The sequence below is a fragment of the Nelusetta ayraudi genome, unplaced genomic scaffold, assembly GCF_046127955.1.
Source record: "Nelusetta ayraudi isolate G7.1 ecotype Tasmania unplaced genomic scaffold, CSIRO-AGI_Nayr_v1 ptg000034l, whole genome shotgun sequence".
NCBI classification, from domain to species: domain Eukaryota; kingdom Metazoa; phylum Chordata; class Actinopteri; order Tetraodontiformes; family Monacanthidae; genus Nelusetta; species Nelusetta ayraudi.
Genome location: NW_027466084.1, coordinates 3,671,913 through 3,690,113, shown reverse-complemented (window position 1 = coordinate 3,690,113; position 18,201 = coordinate 3,671,913). Strand labels below are relative to the sequence as shown.

At 43.7% G+C, this 18,201-nt stretch overlaps 1 protein-coding gene across 6 annotated transcripts in view; it reads left to right on the top strand.

Annotated features, from left to right (window-relative positions):
* Window positions 1–18,201, top strand: part of LOC142892383 (myosin-10) — a 54,136-nt gene that overhangs the window by 34,962 nt on the left and 973 nt on the right. For 3 of the 6 annotated variants that reach the window (XM_076032526.1, XM_076032523.1, XM_076032528.1), the window contains 29 exons: window positions 39–212; window positions 360–533; window positions 1,635–1,749; window positions 4,500–4,693; window positions 5,408–5,529; window positions 5,788–5,857; window positions 5,935–6,095; window positions 6,218–6,326; window positions 6,409–6,540; window positions 6,631–6,837; window positions 7,341–7,478; window positions 7,729–7,852; window positions 7,951–8,122; window positions 9,090–9,302; window positions 9,419–9,563; window positions 9,647–9,853; window positions 10,687–10,791; window positions 10,869–11,021; window positions 11,335–11,583; window positions 11,681–11,893; window positions 12,398–12,610; window positions 13,381–13,542; window positions 13,628–13,756; window positions 14,152–14,240; window positions 14,357–14,480; window positions 15,372–15,580; window positions 15,718–15,826; window positions 16,230–16,402; window positions 17,179–17,900. In XM_076032526.1, the coding sequence (XP_075888641.1) occupies window positions 39–212; window positions 360–533; window positions 1,635–1,749; window positions 4,500–4,693; window positions 5,408–5,529; window positions 5,788–5,857; window positions 5,935–6,095; window positions 6,218–6,326; window positions 6,409–6,540; window positions 6,631–6,837; window positions 7,341–7,478; window positions 7,729–7,852; window positions 7,951–8,122; window positions 9,090–9,302; window positions 9,419–9,563; window positions 9,647–9,853; window positions 10,687–10,791; window positions 10,869–11,021; window positions 11,335–11,583; window positions 11,681–11,893; window positions 12,398–12,610; window positions 13,381–13,542; window positions 13,628–13,756; window positions 14,152–14,240; window positions 14,357–14,480; window positions 15,372–15,580; window positions 15,718–15,826; window positions 16,230–16,402; window positions 17,179–17,335 (4,542 nt within the window). In that variant the 3' untranslated portion in view covers window positions 17,336–17,900. Of the gene's footprint in view, window positions 1–38; window positions 213–359; window positions 534–1,634; window positions 1,750–4,499; window positions 4,694–5,407; window positions 5,530–5,787; window positions 5,858–5,934; window positions 6,096–6,217; window positions 6,327–6,408; window positions 6,541–6,630; window positions 6,838–7,340; window positions 7,479–7,728; window positions 7,853–7,950; window positions 8,123–9,089; window positions 9,303–9,418; window positions 9,564–9,646; window positions 9,854–10,686; window positions 10,792–10,868; window positions 11,022–11,334; window positions 11,584–11,680; window positions 11,894–12,397; window positions 12,611–13,380; window positions 13,543–13,627; window positions 13,757–14,151; window positions 14,241–14,356; window positions 14,481–15,371; window positions 15,581–15,717; window positions 15,827–16,229; window positions 16,403–17,178; window positions 18,200–18,201 lie in introns of all 6 variants that reach the window. The other 3 variants (XM_076032527.1, XM_076032525.1, XM_076032524.1) reach the window with 2 other exon arrangements.

The window sequence follows — 18,201 nt, the reverse complement described above, 5'->3', positions numbered from 1 at the left end:
TCTCCCAAAATGAACACGCCGCGTCTGCTTCCTTCCAGCTGAACTCATTCGAGCAGCTGTGCATCAACTACACCAACGAGAAGCTGCAGCAGCTCTTCAACCACACCATGTTCATCCTGGAGCAGGAGGAGTACCAGCGGGAGGGCATCGAGTGGAGCTTCATCGACTTCGGCCTGGACCTGCAGCCCTGCATCGACCTCATCGAGAGGCCGGTCAGTGGTCTCTCACCGCGTTGGCATGTTGAAGTGGGACCAACAACAGCACTGCACACCAATGGCCCGAGCTGGCTGTTGATCCTGATGCGTGCTCAACGAGTTGTGCTATTTTTAGTGACCCCTGGTCTTGCGTCTTTCCTGCAGACGAACCCTCCAGGTATCCTGGCTCTGCTGGACGAGGAGTGCTGGTTCCCCAAAGCCACCGACAAGACATTCATCGACAAGGTGCTGCAGGAGCAGGGAAATCACACCAAGTTCCAGAAACCCCGCCAGCTCAAAGACAAGGCCGACTTCTGCATCATTCATTACGCAGGACGGGTGTGTATTTCTCTGTTTCTTGCCTTCCTCCTGGGCCAGTGGAGTGGACTCGGGCAGCCTCGCTTCCTGCGTGTGCTGTGCTGCATCAAGTTTACATTTCCAGACTGTGCAAGACACTGTTCCATGCCTCCTTTTTTGTTAATTGATTAATCAGTGAACTGTGCCTGACCTATTTTGAAGACTCGGGGTCTTGGGAGTCGAGACGGTGGCGAAGGCACAGTCAACCAGGTCATTTCCTGGAAACAACAGCCCAGCTCTGCCGCACAAAAGCCACATCTGGTTCACATTGGTGTAATATTGAGTCTTTGTCGGTTGGCTGTTATATAACATGGGTCTAAAAGTTCCACCTTTGGTGCGGCGGGGCTGCCATCTGTGAGGAGAAAAATGATCCTCCTAAAACTTTCGGGGGGAAGATGCTTGTCAGTCACAGCAGGAGGGCCGATATTCCTCCCCGAGCGGTGCTTTTATTAAGTTTCTGTCCGTCCCTTTCTGCTCTTGGCAAATTTTCATTTCAAACATTAGTCTTCGGCCTCGGCCAGGCCATTCCAAACAGGTGGAAACTATAGCTGCATCCACTATTCAGTCTCGGAGCCAGAAATGAATTTGAACTTCACCAAATAAATCCTGCGTGACAGTGGCTCTGAAGGGGAAGTCAGTGCAAACACTCCGAGTTTGCTTTTCCACAGTCTTAATAGAACCCATCTGGAAACCCTGCATTCCTCACCTCAGGTCCCTCAACGTGTCAATTATTTATTAAATTCCAAAGTAATCCAGTACGCCTTAGAGCACATTAGTCTTTTTATTGTGCGGTGGGAGGAGGTTACTTTGCCACAAATCCCCAAAACACTTGTTTAATAATAAGCTGATTAGGCTGCAAGTTAGTCAAGAGCTGCATGAATTAGGACTTTTATTGACCCGGCTACATGCACGCAATTACCAGGTAGTGTAGTGGTACTTCTGGCTCTGGCTGTAGAGAGCGGCCGGCAACTAAGTTTTTGCATTCCGCGATTTAAAGGACCAGTGTGTAAAATGTTTCAGGAATATCTTTTAATGTCTCATGCAGCTACTACATGGTACTGAGAGCTCAATGTGTTTGTTCAGGTCGACTACAAAGCTGATGAATGGCTCATGAAGAACATGGACCCTCTGAATGACAATGTAGCCACACTGCTCCATCAGTCCACCGACAAATTTGTGGCTGAGCTCTGGAAGGACGGTAAGTCCAACCCATCGTTTCTAAAGAGCCAAGTGAATTGAATTAGCTTTAGTGCGTTGTGTCAACGAATGTGACCAGGACGAAGATAAACATACGGTAAAAAAGGTAATGCAAAGTGTGACAGTTCAAAGCTTTCCCAGAGTAAGCATTTTCAAGTGAAATCCCCAACCTCTAATTGTCCTATTAAATAATAGTCCTGTGTTTTCAAACCACTAATATTTCTCTCAGACTTTCTAATATTTCACTCACACTACTAATCACTAATTCTCTGTATTATTTGCAGATAACCCAACGCTAACTTGTGGTTTTGTATTAACCTCCCAATCAAACAGCTAATTATTGCTTGTACAGCATATTTAAGTGTGTGTAGGAAAACTAATGGTGGTGGGTGTGTATGTGTGCGTGTGTCCTTTCACTTCTTTCTGTCTCACTCTCCTGTCTTCTTCTTCTGTCCCGTGTCCCTGCCGCTGTAGAGATACAGACCTTTCAGAGAGCCTCTTTCTATGACAGTGTGTCTGGGCTCCATGAGGCTCCAGGTGAATGATAGCAACCGTCCATGTAACACATCTCATCCCCAGCGCTGTAGACATCACTGAAGGGCTCCTTCATTGTCCCTGTTTGCACCGCGTGCTTCCAAGAGTTCCTCAGCTTTGCATGGCTGTGTTGGTGTTCAACCTCCGGGGGAAAAAAGTCTAATTGATACAGTTGCATTTTTGCAAAAAAAAAAAACAAAACATAATAATAACTATAAAGAATGCAACTAACAACTAATTGTTGTTAATAATTTTTATTCCTAAAAACAGTGAAAATTGTGGAAGAACTGTGGGAAAAAAAATGTGCTAAAACTGCTTTTATTTTTTGCCTTTTATTTCTATTTATTTATTTCGATACATAAATATTTGGTCTATGCAAAAGTTTTCAGAATCTGAATCAATTTCAGAAGCCTTTATGGTCATTGTAAAATAATAACAATAATAATAAATATATATTATTTATTATTATTGTAAAAAAAAAAAAAAAAAAAAAGAGCATATGAACATGAAAATTCAAGATGCTACTCCTGCTTGGTGTTTTAATAATGTTAAAATGTAATAAAATATTTTTTTAAGTATAATTCGAAATAGATTTTTTTTAAAAAAATAGTGCAACGATAAAATTAAATAAATGAGACAAGTAAAATAAGAAGAGTGCAGTGTACCCTAATGTAGTGTACAAATAATAAATGACAGGAAAGGTTTTGAACAGTGGTTTCACATTGTGAATTCAAATTCACAGGAATCAGCTTATTTCATATTTAGTGTGCAAAGGTTTTGGTGGTCAGAAGGACTCGATCAATACTGGTATGATAACGTAAAATAAGAACGTTTACAGTTGGCAGTTTCACAGTTACAACTGATAGTAATTATTTTTCAAGTGACGTGCAGTTCATTTAATTGATTGTTTTCTCTGTGCTTGATGTGATTCAGTATAATTTTGTGTCAAATCAAGTCAGTGTAGCATCCTAGAACAGCCGGGTGATCTTTAGTTTGCTTTATGGAGCATTCACAGACAAGTCACAATGTCCTGGAAGATGTTTCTTGCATGAGACGACGCTCAGGGAAGCAGCTAACTGTTTGTTAATAAAATCCTTTATAGATAAGCAGAGTAGGTGTTGAGTGTTAGAATCCTAATCCTCTCGGGCACAATGGTCACGTACCGCAAGTGCACAGACTCCGGACTTGTCATTTTCTATTGTGCAAATGGGTTTTCGTGGCAGAGTTGCACATAAGGCCGCACCGTAGCCAGAAATATTCACTGTAACTTCATCCTGTCAGCCACCAAGTTGGCCAAGGAAAATGAAAACATGCCAAACAGCACAAGGATGTCTTGCCAGTCCTTCCATAGTGGGAGACTCTTCAATCTATTGTTTTATTATCAAGTAACATCTAATAATAGTATAGTAATAGAAACAAGTTCAGTTGTTTTTGTGCCTAGAGAGTTATAAAAAATACTTTAAAAAATAAACACATTCATAAAATCCTGACTGAGGTCGCCTTAACTCAAGCATGAAAGGCTAATGGCCATTGCCACGCTGTTGATCAGCACTGGTTGTTACACACACTTATACTTTATATGTTACTAAAAGGAGGAGTTGTTAGAAATGCATTAGACATGGATGAAACTCGTGCAGGCTTTTTGATGCTGATGAATGATTTGTTTAAAAGAAAAGCATTCACCACGTTTGAAATGCTGAACTTGAACAATCTGTTTGCAAAATGAAAAAACGGAACCTGAGAGGTCTTGGTGTTTGACAAACCAAAAATGTGTTAATGGCAAAGGTGGAATGCAAAGCATCTAAATGGGTTTGATGTGTAGTCCTTTTCAGGGGGAGGGGAGGGGAGGTTAGTTTAGTGTGTAGGATCATCTGGACAGTGCTGTTGTCTGTAACCTCAAACTAGATGGTGTTGGTTTTCTGGAGTTTCCTCTGTGTTACCGGTGTCTGTCTCAGTGCGCTCTCACCAAAATTATAAAAGAATCCATTCTTGTCGGTTAAGTCTTACTTAGAAAACAGGTCCCAGTGAATGATCCAATGTGTTCAACACCAATGAATTGCTCCATTTTTATTTTGTCTAAGTGGGCACTCCTTCACCTGTAAAGTCTCTCCTCAGTCAACCATGTCAGCATCGTGCCATCTCAGCAAGTCACGTATTTCGTCCTGCGTCAATCCACCTTCTTTTCCCTCCTCTTTCCATCTCACCTCTGACGGCCAGTTGATCGAATCGTGGGTCTGGACCAGGTTGCCGGCATGAACGAGACGGCCTTCGGCGCCGCCTACAAGACCAAGAAGGGCATGTTCCGCACGGTGGGACAGCTGTACAAGGAGCAGCTCTCCAAGCTGATGGCCACGCTGAGAAACACCAACCCCAACTTTGTTCGCTGCATCATCCCCAACCATGAAAAGAGGGTAAGCTTTAAGAAGGAGCTCGATACCTACAATTCAATGCGATGTCCTTAACAATGTTGTTGGGATTACTCCATAAAGATAGTTTAACTGCTGATTACTCCTAAAAAAAAAAAAGTAATCTAATTACTTCTTTAACTACTTTGCTTCATGAGTAATCCATTACGAGTTACCAATTACTTAAAAGAGATAAAGTGAGAGTTGAGAAAGTCTTGTTTCCTGTACATAACGTACAACCAACCACAATATTCTTTGATTTGGATGAGATGAACTCAAAATAATGTTTGTATTTCCAGCTACGTTTTTTCTTTTGCTGGCGCCATGCTTGTTTTGGTGCGTCGTTTCATATCAATGACGTTGCATGCACAGCTGCATCATCAGTCTATGACATCATAGTTTTTGCTTGTTTTTCTAAATTTCAGACATTTTGTGGATAATAAGACGTTTTTAGCTTGCAAAATATTTCAGAAAAGTAATGGAATCGTTACTTGATAAAGTAATTATAATATAACTACTAGTTTTGCCACAGTAATACCAATACATTACTCTGTTACTAAAAAAATAAAGTAGTGGATTTATTTGTAATAGATTACCCAACACTGGTCCTTAAGTATCGTCCTGGGCGTTCATTCGTTCCAGAATTAAAATCTAGATTTTCGGTACGTCCCAGTGTTCCTTCCCCCTCTGTTCTTCATTCATTCCCACTTCTTACGGCAGGCTGGTAAACTGGATCCCCACCTGGTTCTGGATCAGCTGCGGTGTAACGGTGTGCTGGAGGGAATTCGTATCTGCCGACAGGGCTTCCCCAATCGCATCATCTTCCAGGAATTCAGACAGAGGTGACCCCTTGCACATTAGCTCGTCATCCATTCCATTCCAATCCAGTCCAGTTTTATTTATAGAGCACTTTGAAACACAGAGAGCCAAAGTGCTGCAGGAGAGAAATAAAAGAAGAACTGAAATGCAATGTGATTAAAATACGAAATAGCTCAAATGCAAACCAAATCAAATTTTATTTGTATCGGCTCTTAAAAATAGCCCTTTGTTCAGTCGACTTCAGTCGTCACAATGATCCTCTGTTGCTGCTCCACCTCCAGGTATGAGATCCTCACTCCTAATGCCATTCCCAAGGGTTTCATGGATGGCAAGCAAGCCTGTGAGAGGATGGTAAGGCGCTGGAGGACCTCTTTCAAACTCTGTGTTGTCTTTATTGCCTACTCATTTTTTAATCGTGTATTTGGTAGATTCAAGCCCTGGAGCTGGACGGCAACCTCTTCCGTATTGGTCAGAGTAAGATCTTCTTCAGAGCCGGGGTGCTGGCCCACCTGGAGGAGGAGAGGGACCTGAAGATCACTGACATCATCATTTACTTCCAGGCCGTCTGTCGGGGATATTTGGCGCGCAAGTAAGAGTTTCCTGATGTTATTGTTGAGTGCAGCTCATTGTCATTTTAATGAATGTAGTTGTAATGTGGTTGATAAGGTGGTCAACTCAGTCCTTCTCTTCTTCTCTCGGTGCTCTGCGAAGGGCTTTTGCTAAGAAGCAGCAGCAGCTGAGCGCTCTGAAGGTGCTGCAGAGGAACTGCGCTGCCTACCTGAAGCTGCGTCACTGGCAGTGGTGGAGGCTCTTCACCAAGGTGTGTTTGAGCGTCTGACACAACATATCAGTCCTGATTTGTACTTGGCTGACACAGTCTTCTGGCATTGTTGCCCCTGTAGGTGAAGCCTCTGCTGCAGGTGACCAGGCAGGAGGAGGAGATGCAGGCTAAAGACGAGGAGCTGGTCAAAGTCAAAGAGAAACAGACCAAGGTGGAGGGGGAACTGCTGGAGATGGAGCAGAAACATCAGCAGGTCAGGTTACAGCTCCATGCAACGCCGGTCAAATTCAAGTTGATGTTGACGCGCGTCTCACCGACGGCTCTTCTTGTTGCGTATTCGTAGCTGATGGAGGAGAAGAACATTCTCGCGGAGCAGCTCCAGGCGGAAACGGAGCTGTTTGCAGAAGCTGAGGAGATGAGAGCTCGGTTGGCCTCCAAAAAGCAGGAGCTGGAGGAGATCCTCCATGACCTCGAGTCGAGGCTCGAGGAAGAAGAAGAGAGGAACCAGGGCATGCAGAACGACAAGAAGAAGATGCAGTCACATATCCAGGTGTGCATCTCCCGAGGGCTAAAATGCTACAAGCTAAGAGTAAAAATACAGTAGTGGGAAAAGGTTTTTGGACACCTTTAATATTTTACGCGATCTCAATTTTTGCCAGTAAATATTTGCTAGAGAATTGTTTTTGCATTTCCAATAGTTTGGCTGCATCAAAAGCAAACTAACAAATGGAACTCATTCTGTTGTTTATTTTTAATAAGGCAAAATAAGAAATCTAAATCTTCATCCAGAGTACTCAATCGTCTTGCTAAAACATCCAGTTCTGAACTGCATGGAACAGTGCGTGTGCAGCATGTGGCCAATTGGTGGCGACTGCACTAAAATAAACTGCACTTGGAGACTTAAACTGCAAGTGCAAGTACATCACAAATACATGAAGTGTCCAAAAACCTTTTTCCACCTCTGCATATACATAACAGAAATTGTGATGATGATCATTTATTGATGACTGTATTTATTAAGTGTGTGTCTTTTGCTTCTACCTGTGTTTATAGGACCTTGAAGAGCAACTGGATGAGGAGGAAGCCGGCAGGCAGAAGCTGCAGCTGGAGAAAGTCACCACCGAGGCTAAAATCAAGAAGTCTGAAGAGCACGTTTTGGTCCTAGAAGACCAGAATGCCAAGATGCTCAAGGTCAGAAAGTGACTGGGATCCATTGGTGCTTGTTTAAACTGCCATAGACAGGAAGTAGACATGGCAGATGGAGTATTTCACATCTGCAGGATTTGATGCCTTGTCTGCTTTTCTCTGGGTGTGACAGTTATATGAAAATAAATCTTGTCTTTAACATAGAGGAAAAGTAAAAGTTCTACAAATGTCCCTCAGGTAAAATGATTACATTAGTTTCCCAAAGTTTATTGAGCCCCCTGTCTCTTATGTACAGGAAAAGAAACTGATGGAGGAGCGAATTAACGAGATGTCCTCAGTGCTGGCTGAGGAGGAAGAGAAGGCCAAGAACCTGGGCAAGGTCAAGAACAAGCAAGAGATCATGATGGTCGATCTGGAGGGTAAAGGAGCAGCGAGACAATAGCTATCTGAGTTCCTTTTTCACAATTGCCTGTGAGTCTTTAGGACGCTCCATTCTCTTTGCTTTTGTCAAATTCAGAGCGGCTGAAGAAGGAAGAGAAGACCCGGCAGGAGCTGGAGAAGGCCAAGAGGAAACTGGACGGGGAGACGTCGGATTTCCAGGATCAGATAGCCGAGCTGCAGGCCCAGATCGAGGAGCTGAAGGGCCAGCTGGGCAAAAAGGAGGAGGAGCAGCAGGTGATGCAGAGCAGGTACGTGGCGGAATTCACTCCAACCAGTGTCACACATCTCGCGTGTCGTTCGTTCTGCAGCTAAATAAGGTGAGGTGGGAGTTTCAGGATCTTCACGTTGAGTCACTGCGACTCTGCCGCCTGGTGTGAGTCAGTCTGAGCTCAGTGTTACATAGCAGCGCAGAGCGGTCATCACATCAAGCGCACTCACACCTGCCGTTTTATGTGCTGCATTTTATCAGGCAAACAGCATCAACTGATACTATCATCCTGTTTAAAGATAGCCATTGAGATCTGACTTGACCCTCCATCCCCATCCCACACACGCAAACACACATGCTGCGTGTATTCTCACTGCGTTGGAATGTTTTTAGGATGACCGCAACGTCTGCGCTGCTCTTGTTTGTGCAGCGCTAGTGAGTCTGTAACGTCCATCCACCCAGTCTCTTTTTGTGACTGCCAGTCAATAGGAATTTGCAGAATCACCTCGTCTCATTTTTCAAAACAGCGTCTCTGCTGGCATCTAGTGGCCGAGAGTGTGTGTCTCACTCTGCGTTCATCTCGAATTGATATACGTCTGTGATTAATGTACGTCATCCAGATTCAGATGGTTGCTGATCCACAAAATAAATAAATCTTGAATACACACACACACACACACACACACACACACACACACACACACACACATAGACAGACATATACACATATATACATATACACATTTATATACATACATATACACACATACAAAAACTCACTCACACATTATTAATTCTCTCATTATTGTAGAACTGTTTTGTCAAAATTTGGCTTATAATATAATGTAATTTAAAATAAAATCTATGTCTATATTGTATATATATATACAAAATATAATAATTTAAACATATTAATCTATTATTCATCTATTTGTTTCCTTGTGTTCCATGTTACGATGGAACCCTGATTGTTTCTGCTCTGTTGTATTGTTCTCAACGGTTCACAGGAGTGAAGATGAAGTCAGCCAGAAGAACAATGCTCTGAAACTGGTGAGGGAGCTTCAGGCTCAGGTTTCTGAGCTGCAGGAAGACATGGATTCCGAAAAGCTGTCGAGAAGCAAGGCCGAGAAGCTGAAGAGGGACTTGAGCGAGGAACTGGAAGCCCTTAAAACCGAACTGGAGGACACGCTGGACACGACTGCTGCCCAGCAGGAACTGAGGTGCCGCTGTCAATTGGAAATAGACTGTAGGCTTATACAGCTGGTGATATTGTGATTGTTGAATTTCTATTTTAAAAGGAGAATCGTGAATTCCTATTTGCTTTCGCTGCCTGCAGGACCAAGCGCGAGCAGGAGGTCGCAGAACTCAAGAAGTCCATCGACGAAGAGACGAAAAACCACGAGTCCCAGATCCAGGACATGAGGCAGAGACACGGCACGGCCCTGGAGGAGCTGTCCGAGCAGCTGGAGCAGGCAAAGAGGGTAATGGTTCACTTCCAACCAACTAGCGGTGATGTCGTTCCGTTCCACGACCACACTTGTGACGTGTGGCCGCTGGTGTGCAGTTCAAGGCCAACCTGGAGAAAACCAAGTCAAGTCTGGAGACTGGCAACAAGGAGCTGGGCAGCGAGGTGAAAAGCCTGCAGCAGGCCAAGACCGAGTCGGAGCACAAGAGGAAGAAACTGGAGGCCCAGCTGCAGGAGTTCACGGCCAGGGCGGCTGAGGGCGAGAGGGCCAAGGGAGAACTGTCTGAGCGCGCTCACAAACTGCAGGTGAGGGACGTGGTCAAAACTCATTTGATGCCCACTTGTTGTTTTTGCGGCAGTGAGTGGATGCATAGTTATATGATGATAGCGCAAAATAATGAGCATTCTTGATTTAAAATCTTCTTTTTTTGTATATACAGTATATATATACATATATATATATATATGTATGTATCTATATATATATATATACAGTATATACATATGTATATATATACATACATATACAGTATATACATATGTATACAGTACAGTACCAGTAAAAGGTTTGGACACATCCTATGAATTTATTATACTGTCTTTCATTCTCATGACTATTGACATTGCAGTTTCTCACTGAAGACATCAAAACTACGTATGAACACACATGGAATTATGTCGGAAACAATAAAAGTGTAAAATAACTCCAACACATTTTGTATTTAAAATCTTCAAAACAGCCACCTCTCATCAAAAGCATATCTAGTTATTAGTTAATAATTTAGCTATTTAACATGTTTTTCTTTGCTGCATAATTACATATATCTTGCTCATGTATTAGATGTCTTCAGTATCTATCTGCAGTGTACAAAGTTCAAAAGATAAAAAAAAAAAAATTGCATGCGAAGGTGTGCCCAAACTTTTGACTGGTAGTGTACATCCATCCATCCATTTTCAATACCTGAAGGTACATATGTTGATTGTTGATTTGTTTTGTTTTTTTTAGACAGAAATTAATTTAAGCATATGCACACCACCTTTTGTTTGTAATTTCTAAATTCCAATTTCGCAAAAAAATTTGACGACTTCATTTTAAAAAATGCTACACAACCCTTTTCCTTTGTGACTCGTCCCTCAAGACTGAGCTGGACAACGTGTCTGCGCTGCTGGAAGATGCCGAGCGGAAAGGCATCAAGACGGCGAAAGACGTGGCAGGACTGGAGAGTCAACTTCAGGACCAACAGGTTGGTGATGCGTCTGTGGGCGTCGCTCGCTGCCCAGCGACATCTGACCGCTCGACACCTCACTTACCGTCCTGCAGGAGCTCCTCCAGGAGGAGACGCGGCAGAAGCTCAACCTCAGCAGCCGCATTCGCCAGCTGGAGGAGGAGAGGAACTCCCTGCAGGAGCAGCAGGAGGAGGACGAGGAGGCGAGGAAGAACCTGGACAAGCAGCTCTCGACCCTGCAGGCGCAGGTGGGGGACCACTGTGTCCACTGTGCTAAATTAGACTTCAGCAGAATATATAGAATTGCTTTATGTATGCCACATCGGGGAAATTTGCACGATTGCAGAAGCATGTACAGTGCAAAGAGAAGGAGAAAAAAAATGATATGAATTACTAAAGAAATAAAGAAATAAAATTAATTATTTATAAGGAAAGGAAAACAAATATTTATATCTCTATGGCAGTATTATTTATATATTTTACATATTACATTACATGCATTTCATTATTTATTTTAATAACATTTTTCTGCAAAAAAAAAAAAAAATGCTTGGTTTGTAGCTGACGGAGAGCAAGAAGAAGTTGGAGGACGACGTTGGAACAATAGATGGCCTGGAGGAGACGAAGAAGAAGCTGCAGAAGGACCTGGAGCAGATGAGCCAGCGGCTGGAGGAGAAAACCATCAGCTTCGAAAAGATGGACAAGACAAAGACGCGTCTGCAGCAGGAGCTGGATGACATCACCGTGGACCTGGATCATCAGAGGCAGATTGTCTCCAGCCTCGAGAAGAAACAGAAGAAGTTTGACCAGGTGAGTGGAGCCATTATCACAGTCTCTGCTTCTGGCTGTGGTCCACCCACCGCATCTTGTTGCGGAGGATGTAACTGAATGTAACCGTCCGCGACAGATGCTGGCTGAGGAGAAGAGCATCTCGGCTCGCTACGCCGAGGAGCGAGATCGCGCTGAGGCCGAGGCCAGGGAGAAGGAGACCAAGGCCCTGTCCATGACCAGGGCGCTGGACGAGGCGCTGGAGGCCAAAGAAGAGCTGGAGAGGGTCAACAAGCAGCTTCGAGCCGAAATGGAAGATCTGATGAGCTCCAAGGACGACGTGGGCAAAAATGTGAGTGTGGTTCTCAGCCAGGGACGCACAGAGAGATATCACTTTTTTACACACCCAGTAGAGTACGATTACTCGCATTTCAGTACTCACCGATACCGAGTACTTAACAAGGCCATTGCTCATTATTGAATTACTTTGATTTTTTTTTTTCACAGATGTTCTGAATGTTGATGTTATTTGAACAACATTCCTCAGCATGTTTTTCTGGAGCAAATTTCACTGCAGTACAAACACAACTTTAACAAAATTGTCATATGCATACATATACAACTGGTATCGGTGTCGTGGTATCGGCATGTATTTTACGAGTATGAGTACTCTACTCATACTCGTAGAGTACTGGTATGTGGTGTGGTATCAGTACCGATAGCTGATATTGGTATCGGTACCGATACCCGATACTGGTATCGGTAGCGACACTGCCCTATTCTCAGCACAGTCATGTATAGTTCACTGTTTGCATCCGCTCAGAAATCTCACCCGCTCGTTTCCGCTCTGCATCAGGTCCACGAGCTGGAGAAGTCCAAGCGGACGCTGGAGCAGCAGCTGGAGGAGATGAAGACTCAGCTGGAGGAGCTGGAGGACGAGCTGCAGGCCACCGAGGACGCCAAGCTGCGGCTGGAGGTCAACATGCAGGCCATGAAGGCTCAGTACGAGAGGGACCTTCAAGGTCGGGACGACCAGAACGATGAGAAGAAGAGGGCCCTGGTCAAACAGGTAGAGACGATAGGCATATATATATATGTATATGTATATATATGTACATATATATATGTACATATATGTGTGTGTGTGTAAATATATATATATATATGTGTGTGTGTATATATATGTATATATTCATATATATACATATATATATGTATATACATATATATGTGTGTGTGTATGTATACATATACATACATATATATGTATATATGTATACATATACATACATATACTGTATATGTATATATATGTATATATACATATATATACACATATATATATGTGTATATATATACATATATATATACATATATATGTGTATATATACATATATATACACATATATATGTATATATATATATACATATATATATATATTTGTGATCATATACACATACATAAGTATGTATGTATATACACGCACACACACGTATGGTATTGAGTAACAATCAGGAGGATAGGGACCCTCTGAATATTGATGGGTATTTTGCTCTCTGCTAGTAATGGTATATATAATAGACAGTATACATATATATTTTAATTATTTTTAATTTGTTTCTGAGAAAACTGTGTTTCGATGCACACAAAGCGGGGAGGAATTGAGGGAGGAAAATAGGCTCACATTCTTTTCAAAGCAGAGCTTTCTTTGAAAATCTTCCCTAAGTGAAATTGGATATTTTTTACGGCACACCTGACATTATCTCACAGTACACCAGTGCACTGCGGCACAGTGGTTGACAAACACTGATGTCCGGGTTTGACGGGGTATTGTGCAGGTGCGAGAGATGGAGGCCGAGCTGGAGGACGAGAGGAAGCAGAGGACTCTGGCCGTGGCGGCCAAGAAGAAGCTGGAGATGGACCTGAAGGACATTGAGAGCCACATCGAGGGAGCCAACAAGGCGCGAGACGAAGCCATCAAGCAGCTGCGCAAGCTCCAGGCACGGACTCAGACTGAGATGGAAAGCAGTCGCCTTCGTTAGCATTAGCGTCCGCAGCCGATCACGGTGTGTCTCGTCCTCTCAGGCCCAGATGAAGGACTACCAGCGCGAGCTGGAAGACGCCCGAGCCTCCAGAGACGACATCTTCGCCGTGTCGAAGGAGAACGAGAAGAAGCTGAAGAGCCTGGAGGCGGAGATTGTGCAGCTGCACGAGGTATGACGTGATGGTGACTCAGACTCAGAAGATCTCGACACTTTAGTTTCTCTGTGCAGAGTGGGAGAGCGGGACGGGGAAAGGAAAGGAAAGGGTTAAATTAACAACACAAACAGCATCATCACCATATTTTCCTTCTCTTAAGCAATTTTTGAACCTATTTTTCTGTTGTTATTTTTTTCTTTTTTCTTATTTTTAATGATGAAAACATAAAGGAAAAATTCAAAAACAGAAAAATATCATAAATGGATGGATGATAGCTTGATAGATGGCACAGTATGTGCGTCGAGTGTTTAATTTTCTGTTCAATCGCCAGTAAAACAGAGCCTACAGAGGCCACAGGCTGCTGTTTGGTCTGAACTGAGTGCCCTTTGACCCCTGCTGTTCTTCCACAGGATCTGGCAGCGTCGGAGAGGGGCCGCCGCCACGCGGAGCAGGAGCGGGATGAGCTCCAGGACGAGATCTCCAACAGCACCTCTGGAAAGTGAGTGATTGACCCTCGATGTCCTGAGCTTATCTGAGAAACGCAGCGCACCGAGCACCTGGCCTGCTTTGTATTGGACGTCGACGTGGTCACATGTTCTCTGCCTTGGGCACCAGGTCTGCGTTGATGGATGAGAAGAGAAGACTGGAAGCTCGCATCGCTCAGCTGGAGGAGGAGCTGGAGGAGGAGCAGGGCAACATGGAGCTGCTCAACGACCGCCTGAGGAAAACCACCATGCAGGTGGGTGAGACCGAGAACCGCTCAGGTCCTCCTGAGGAGCAGCAGGACAGTTGCTGTGCTGTGGTGGAAGTGGAAGTTCCCAGTGAACCCTGCCCATGTAAACAAGTTCCTGGAGAGATACCTTCATGAAAGGTGAAGGTACAGCAATGTTCAGTAGCGGGAAGTCAAGTCTCAATCTTAATCAGGTCCATTGACACCATATGTCTGCCAGCAGTGTAATGTAATTACAAAATGAAGAATATAAAATATTCTAGAATAAATAAAATAAAAATAAATAAACAAATATAATATAATAAATACAAAATACATTTTATTTACATCTGACCAATTTTTATTTTCAAAAAAGGCTGGGTTTTAATTATTAGTAATGAGAATATTTTAATAAAATAATTATGAAATAATTTTAATTAATTTATATATATATATATATATAAATAATAATTCATTAATTTAATTGTCTCTCTCAGCAGGATAGCCAGACCGATTTCAAAGTTGCAGCAACAACGGTGTTGATTTTGAAAAATGTGCAAAAATGTACACAGTTGCATTTTCACCGGGTGTCATTGAGTGCTAAGTTAAATGTTAAATTGTTGGTTTAGCAGCCATAGCGTTACAAAAATGTGATTGATTTTGCTGATTTAAAAGATAGTATATTCTGCTGCCCTGACTTTGTATCTCAGAATGATCTCACAGTCAACAGAGGTCTTGAAGTTGAACCTTATTTTGACTGTCCTGTCCAAACAGTTGAGAGCATTCATCAAAAATCTAGAAAAGTAATCAAAATGTAAGCAGTCAAATGACTTTGATAAAGTTGGTAAAATTGTTGCACTCCCGTTACATTTTCAACACGGTAACCTTTGCAAGTAATCTTGCCAATGCTGCCCCCTGCAGGTGGACACCCTGTCCACAGAGTTGGGCGCCGAGCGCAGCGTGGCGCAGAAGAGCGAGAACGCTCGGCAGCAGCTGGAGCGCCAGAACAAGGAGCTGCGGGCCAAGCTGGGCGAGCTGGAGGGCTCGGTGAAGAGCAGGTTCAAGGCCTCCATCACGGCCCTGGAGGCCAAGATCCTGCAGCTGGAGGAGCAGCTGGAGCAGGAGGCCAAGTGAGGAGACCAAATCACACACATCAAAAAGAGGATGTTGTTGTTGTTGTTGTTGTTGTTGTTGTTGTTGTTGTTGTTGTTGTTTCAAACTGCAAGAAAAGCGATTGATTTGTGTTATCCTTTCCTAACTTCATTAGGGAGCGAGGGGCGGCCAACAAGATGACGAGAAGGACAGAGAAGAAGCTGAAAGAAGTCTGCATGCAAGTGGAGGATGAGCGTCGCCATGCCGACCAGTTTAAGGAGCAGGTTCGACTGAAGCCGCTTTCTATCCATCTTAATGTTAGAGCTTTAAATAGTGATGCAAAAGTATCGTCATGCCCGCTGGTGGTGGGCTGCGGTACTGACTACATTAATCTCCTCCCTTGAGAATATTACATATATACTTTTTTCAAAAAATTTTCCCTCTGTGTTTTTTTTTAGGATATTTTTATCACTTTGAAACAAGTCTGCTTTATTTGATGTTATTTTCACATTAGGGTGGAACTTTTCCTGTATTACATCTTACCCACATCAGGAACTATCCCTTAACTAACATTGAAGGTGTTGCGTATCGTGTACTCTTCTGTATGTGCGCGTGCGCTGTATCCATTCAATCAGTCAGTCTTCTATTGAATTATCTATTCAATATTCATTTATTTCTCCCATCAAGGTGGAAAAAGGCAACTCCCGCATGAAGCAGCTGAAACGGCAGCTGGAGGAGGCTGAGGAGGAGGCCACCAGGGCCAACGCCTCCCGCAGGAAACTGCAGAGGGAGCTGGACGACGCCACCGAGGCCAGTGAGGGACTCAGTCGGGAGGTCCACACGCTCAAGAACCGCCTCAGGTCGGCCCTCACTCAACTGTGTAGATAGAAAGAGCCCCTCTCAGTGTCGACAGCTAACCCTAACCCAGAAGTGGGGCGTGGAGCTGTTTTGATTGGGTCGCGGCTACGTGGGCAGTTTCTTTGAAAATACATCTATTTTTGAGAAAATGTTGAGTATTTGTTCTGCAATACACACAATTCAATTCAATCATTTCAAATACTTATTCACTAGACATGATAGAAAGTGGGCTAGCCTTTATATTTTTGTGGAGTAAATATGGGTCACACTCCCCCCCCCCCTCCCCAAAGAACTCACCCCCCAACCAACATCCGTGACTGCACTGACCTGCCATCATTCAAATCACTGCTGTAAACACGCCTATTGTGTACTGCTTTCAATGTTAAGTTACTGTTTTAATGTTACTCACTTTTTCTACTTACTGATTTGTTTTTAACTACCATTGATATTAACCTCTTTGTTTTTGTCTATTTTACTCTGAACTGCTTTTGATTTATTTGTTTGTAGATAGAAAAGATGGATTAGATATATTCGATTGATTGATAGATATGTACTTTATAGTAGTATGTACTTAATTGGTCCCAAACTGGGAAACTACTTTCATATTTTTTATAGAAAATCTTATTCTGATAAGTTCTAACCTTACTTCCGTAAAGCGTCTTTGAGAACTTTGGAAAGCGCTCTATAAATAAAATGCATCATCATTGTTATATACTGTATGTCTTTAAAAAAAAATACACTTCTGCGCATTGATAAAAGTCCACTCTGCCCCCTGCAGGCGCGGAGGTCCCATCAGCTTCTCCTCCAGCCGCTCCGGCAGACGTCCGCTCCAGGTGGAGGGAACCTCCTCCCTGGACCTGCTGTCTGACGACGAGCTGGAGAACAAGATCACCGACAACAACGCCAACGAGACGCCGGCGCCCCAGCCGGAGTAGACGAGGAGACCCTCAATATGACCTCATCCACATTTATTACGTCCCCCCACCCGCCCCCCCCCAAATGCCCCCACCTCGCCCTTTTTACATTTGTCCCCTATACCGCCCCCCCCCCCCCCCCCCCCCCAATATCTCCCTGGTCTGGACAGAGTGGTCTCCAGTTGCAACACACTGAGCTGAAAGGACGCGATGTAGGACGTTTGAAACCTCTGCAGACACCAGCAGTACATTCATGACTGGAGCTTCTCCTCTCTCAGCACATGCAGGGCTGCTAGCTAGTCCATAGTGCTAATTTGAATTTGAGATCAACACAAAATAGAAATGCTTTCCTTAAAAAAAAAAAAAAAAAAAAAAAAAGGGCGCAGACATTGCACATTGTGACCTGGCTCACAATGTGGACTAAGTCCTCTTTAATCCGGTGCACGCACATGTTAGTCACAGGTATACAGCGAGATTAAGTTATGCTCATAATCCTGTGAGCGAACGTGTGACTGGAACATCATCATGATGTCCTTGTGGACCACAGTGGGCCACGGTGGACCATAGTGGATCACGGTGGACCACAGTGGACCACAATGGACCACAGTGGACCACAGTGTTCACTGTTCACAGTGTTCACCATAGTGAACCACAGTGAACCACAGTGTGGACCACAATGGACCACAGTGGACCATGGACCACAGCGGACACAATGGACCATGGACCACAGTGGACCATTGTGGATCACGGTGGACCACAGTGAACCACAGTGGACCACAGTGGATCATAGTGGACCACAGTGGACCATAGTGAACCACAGTGGACCATGGACCACAGTGGACACAGTGGACCACAGTGGATCATAGTGGACCTTAGTGGACCACAGT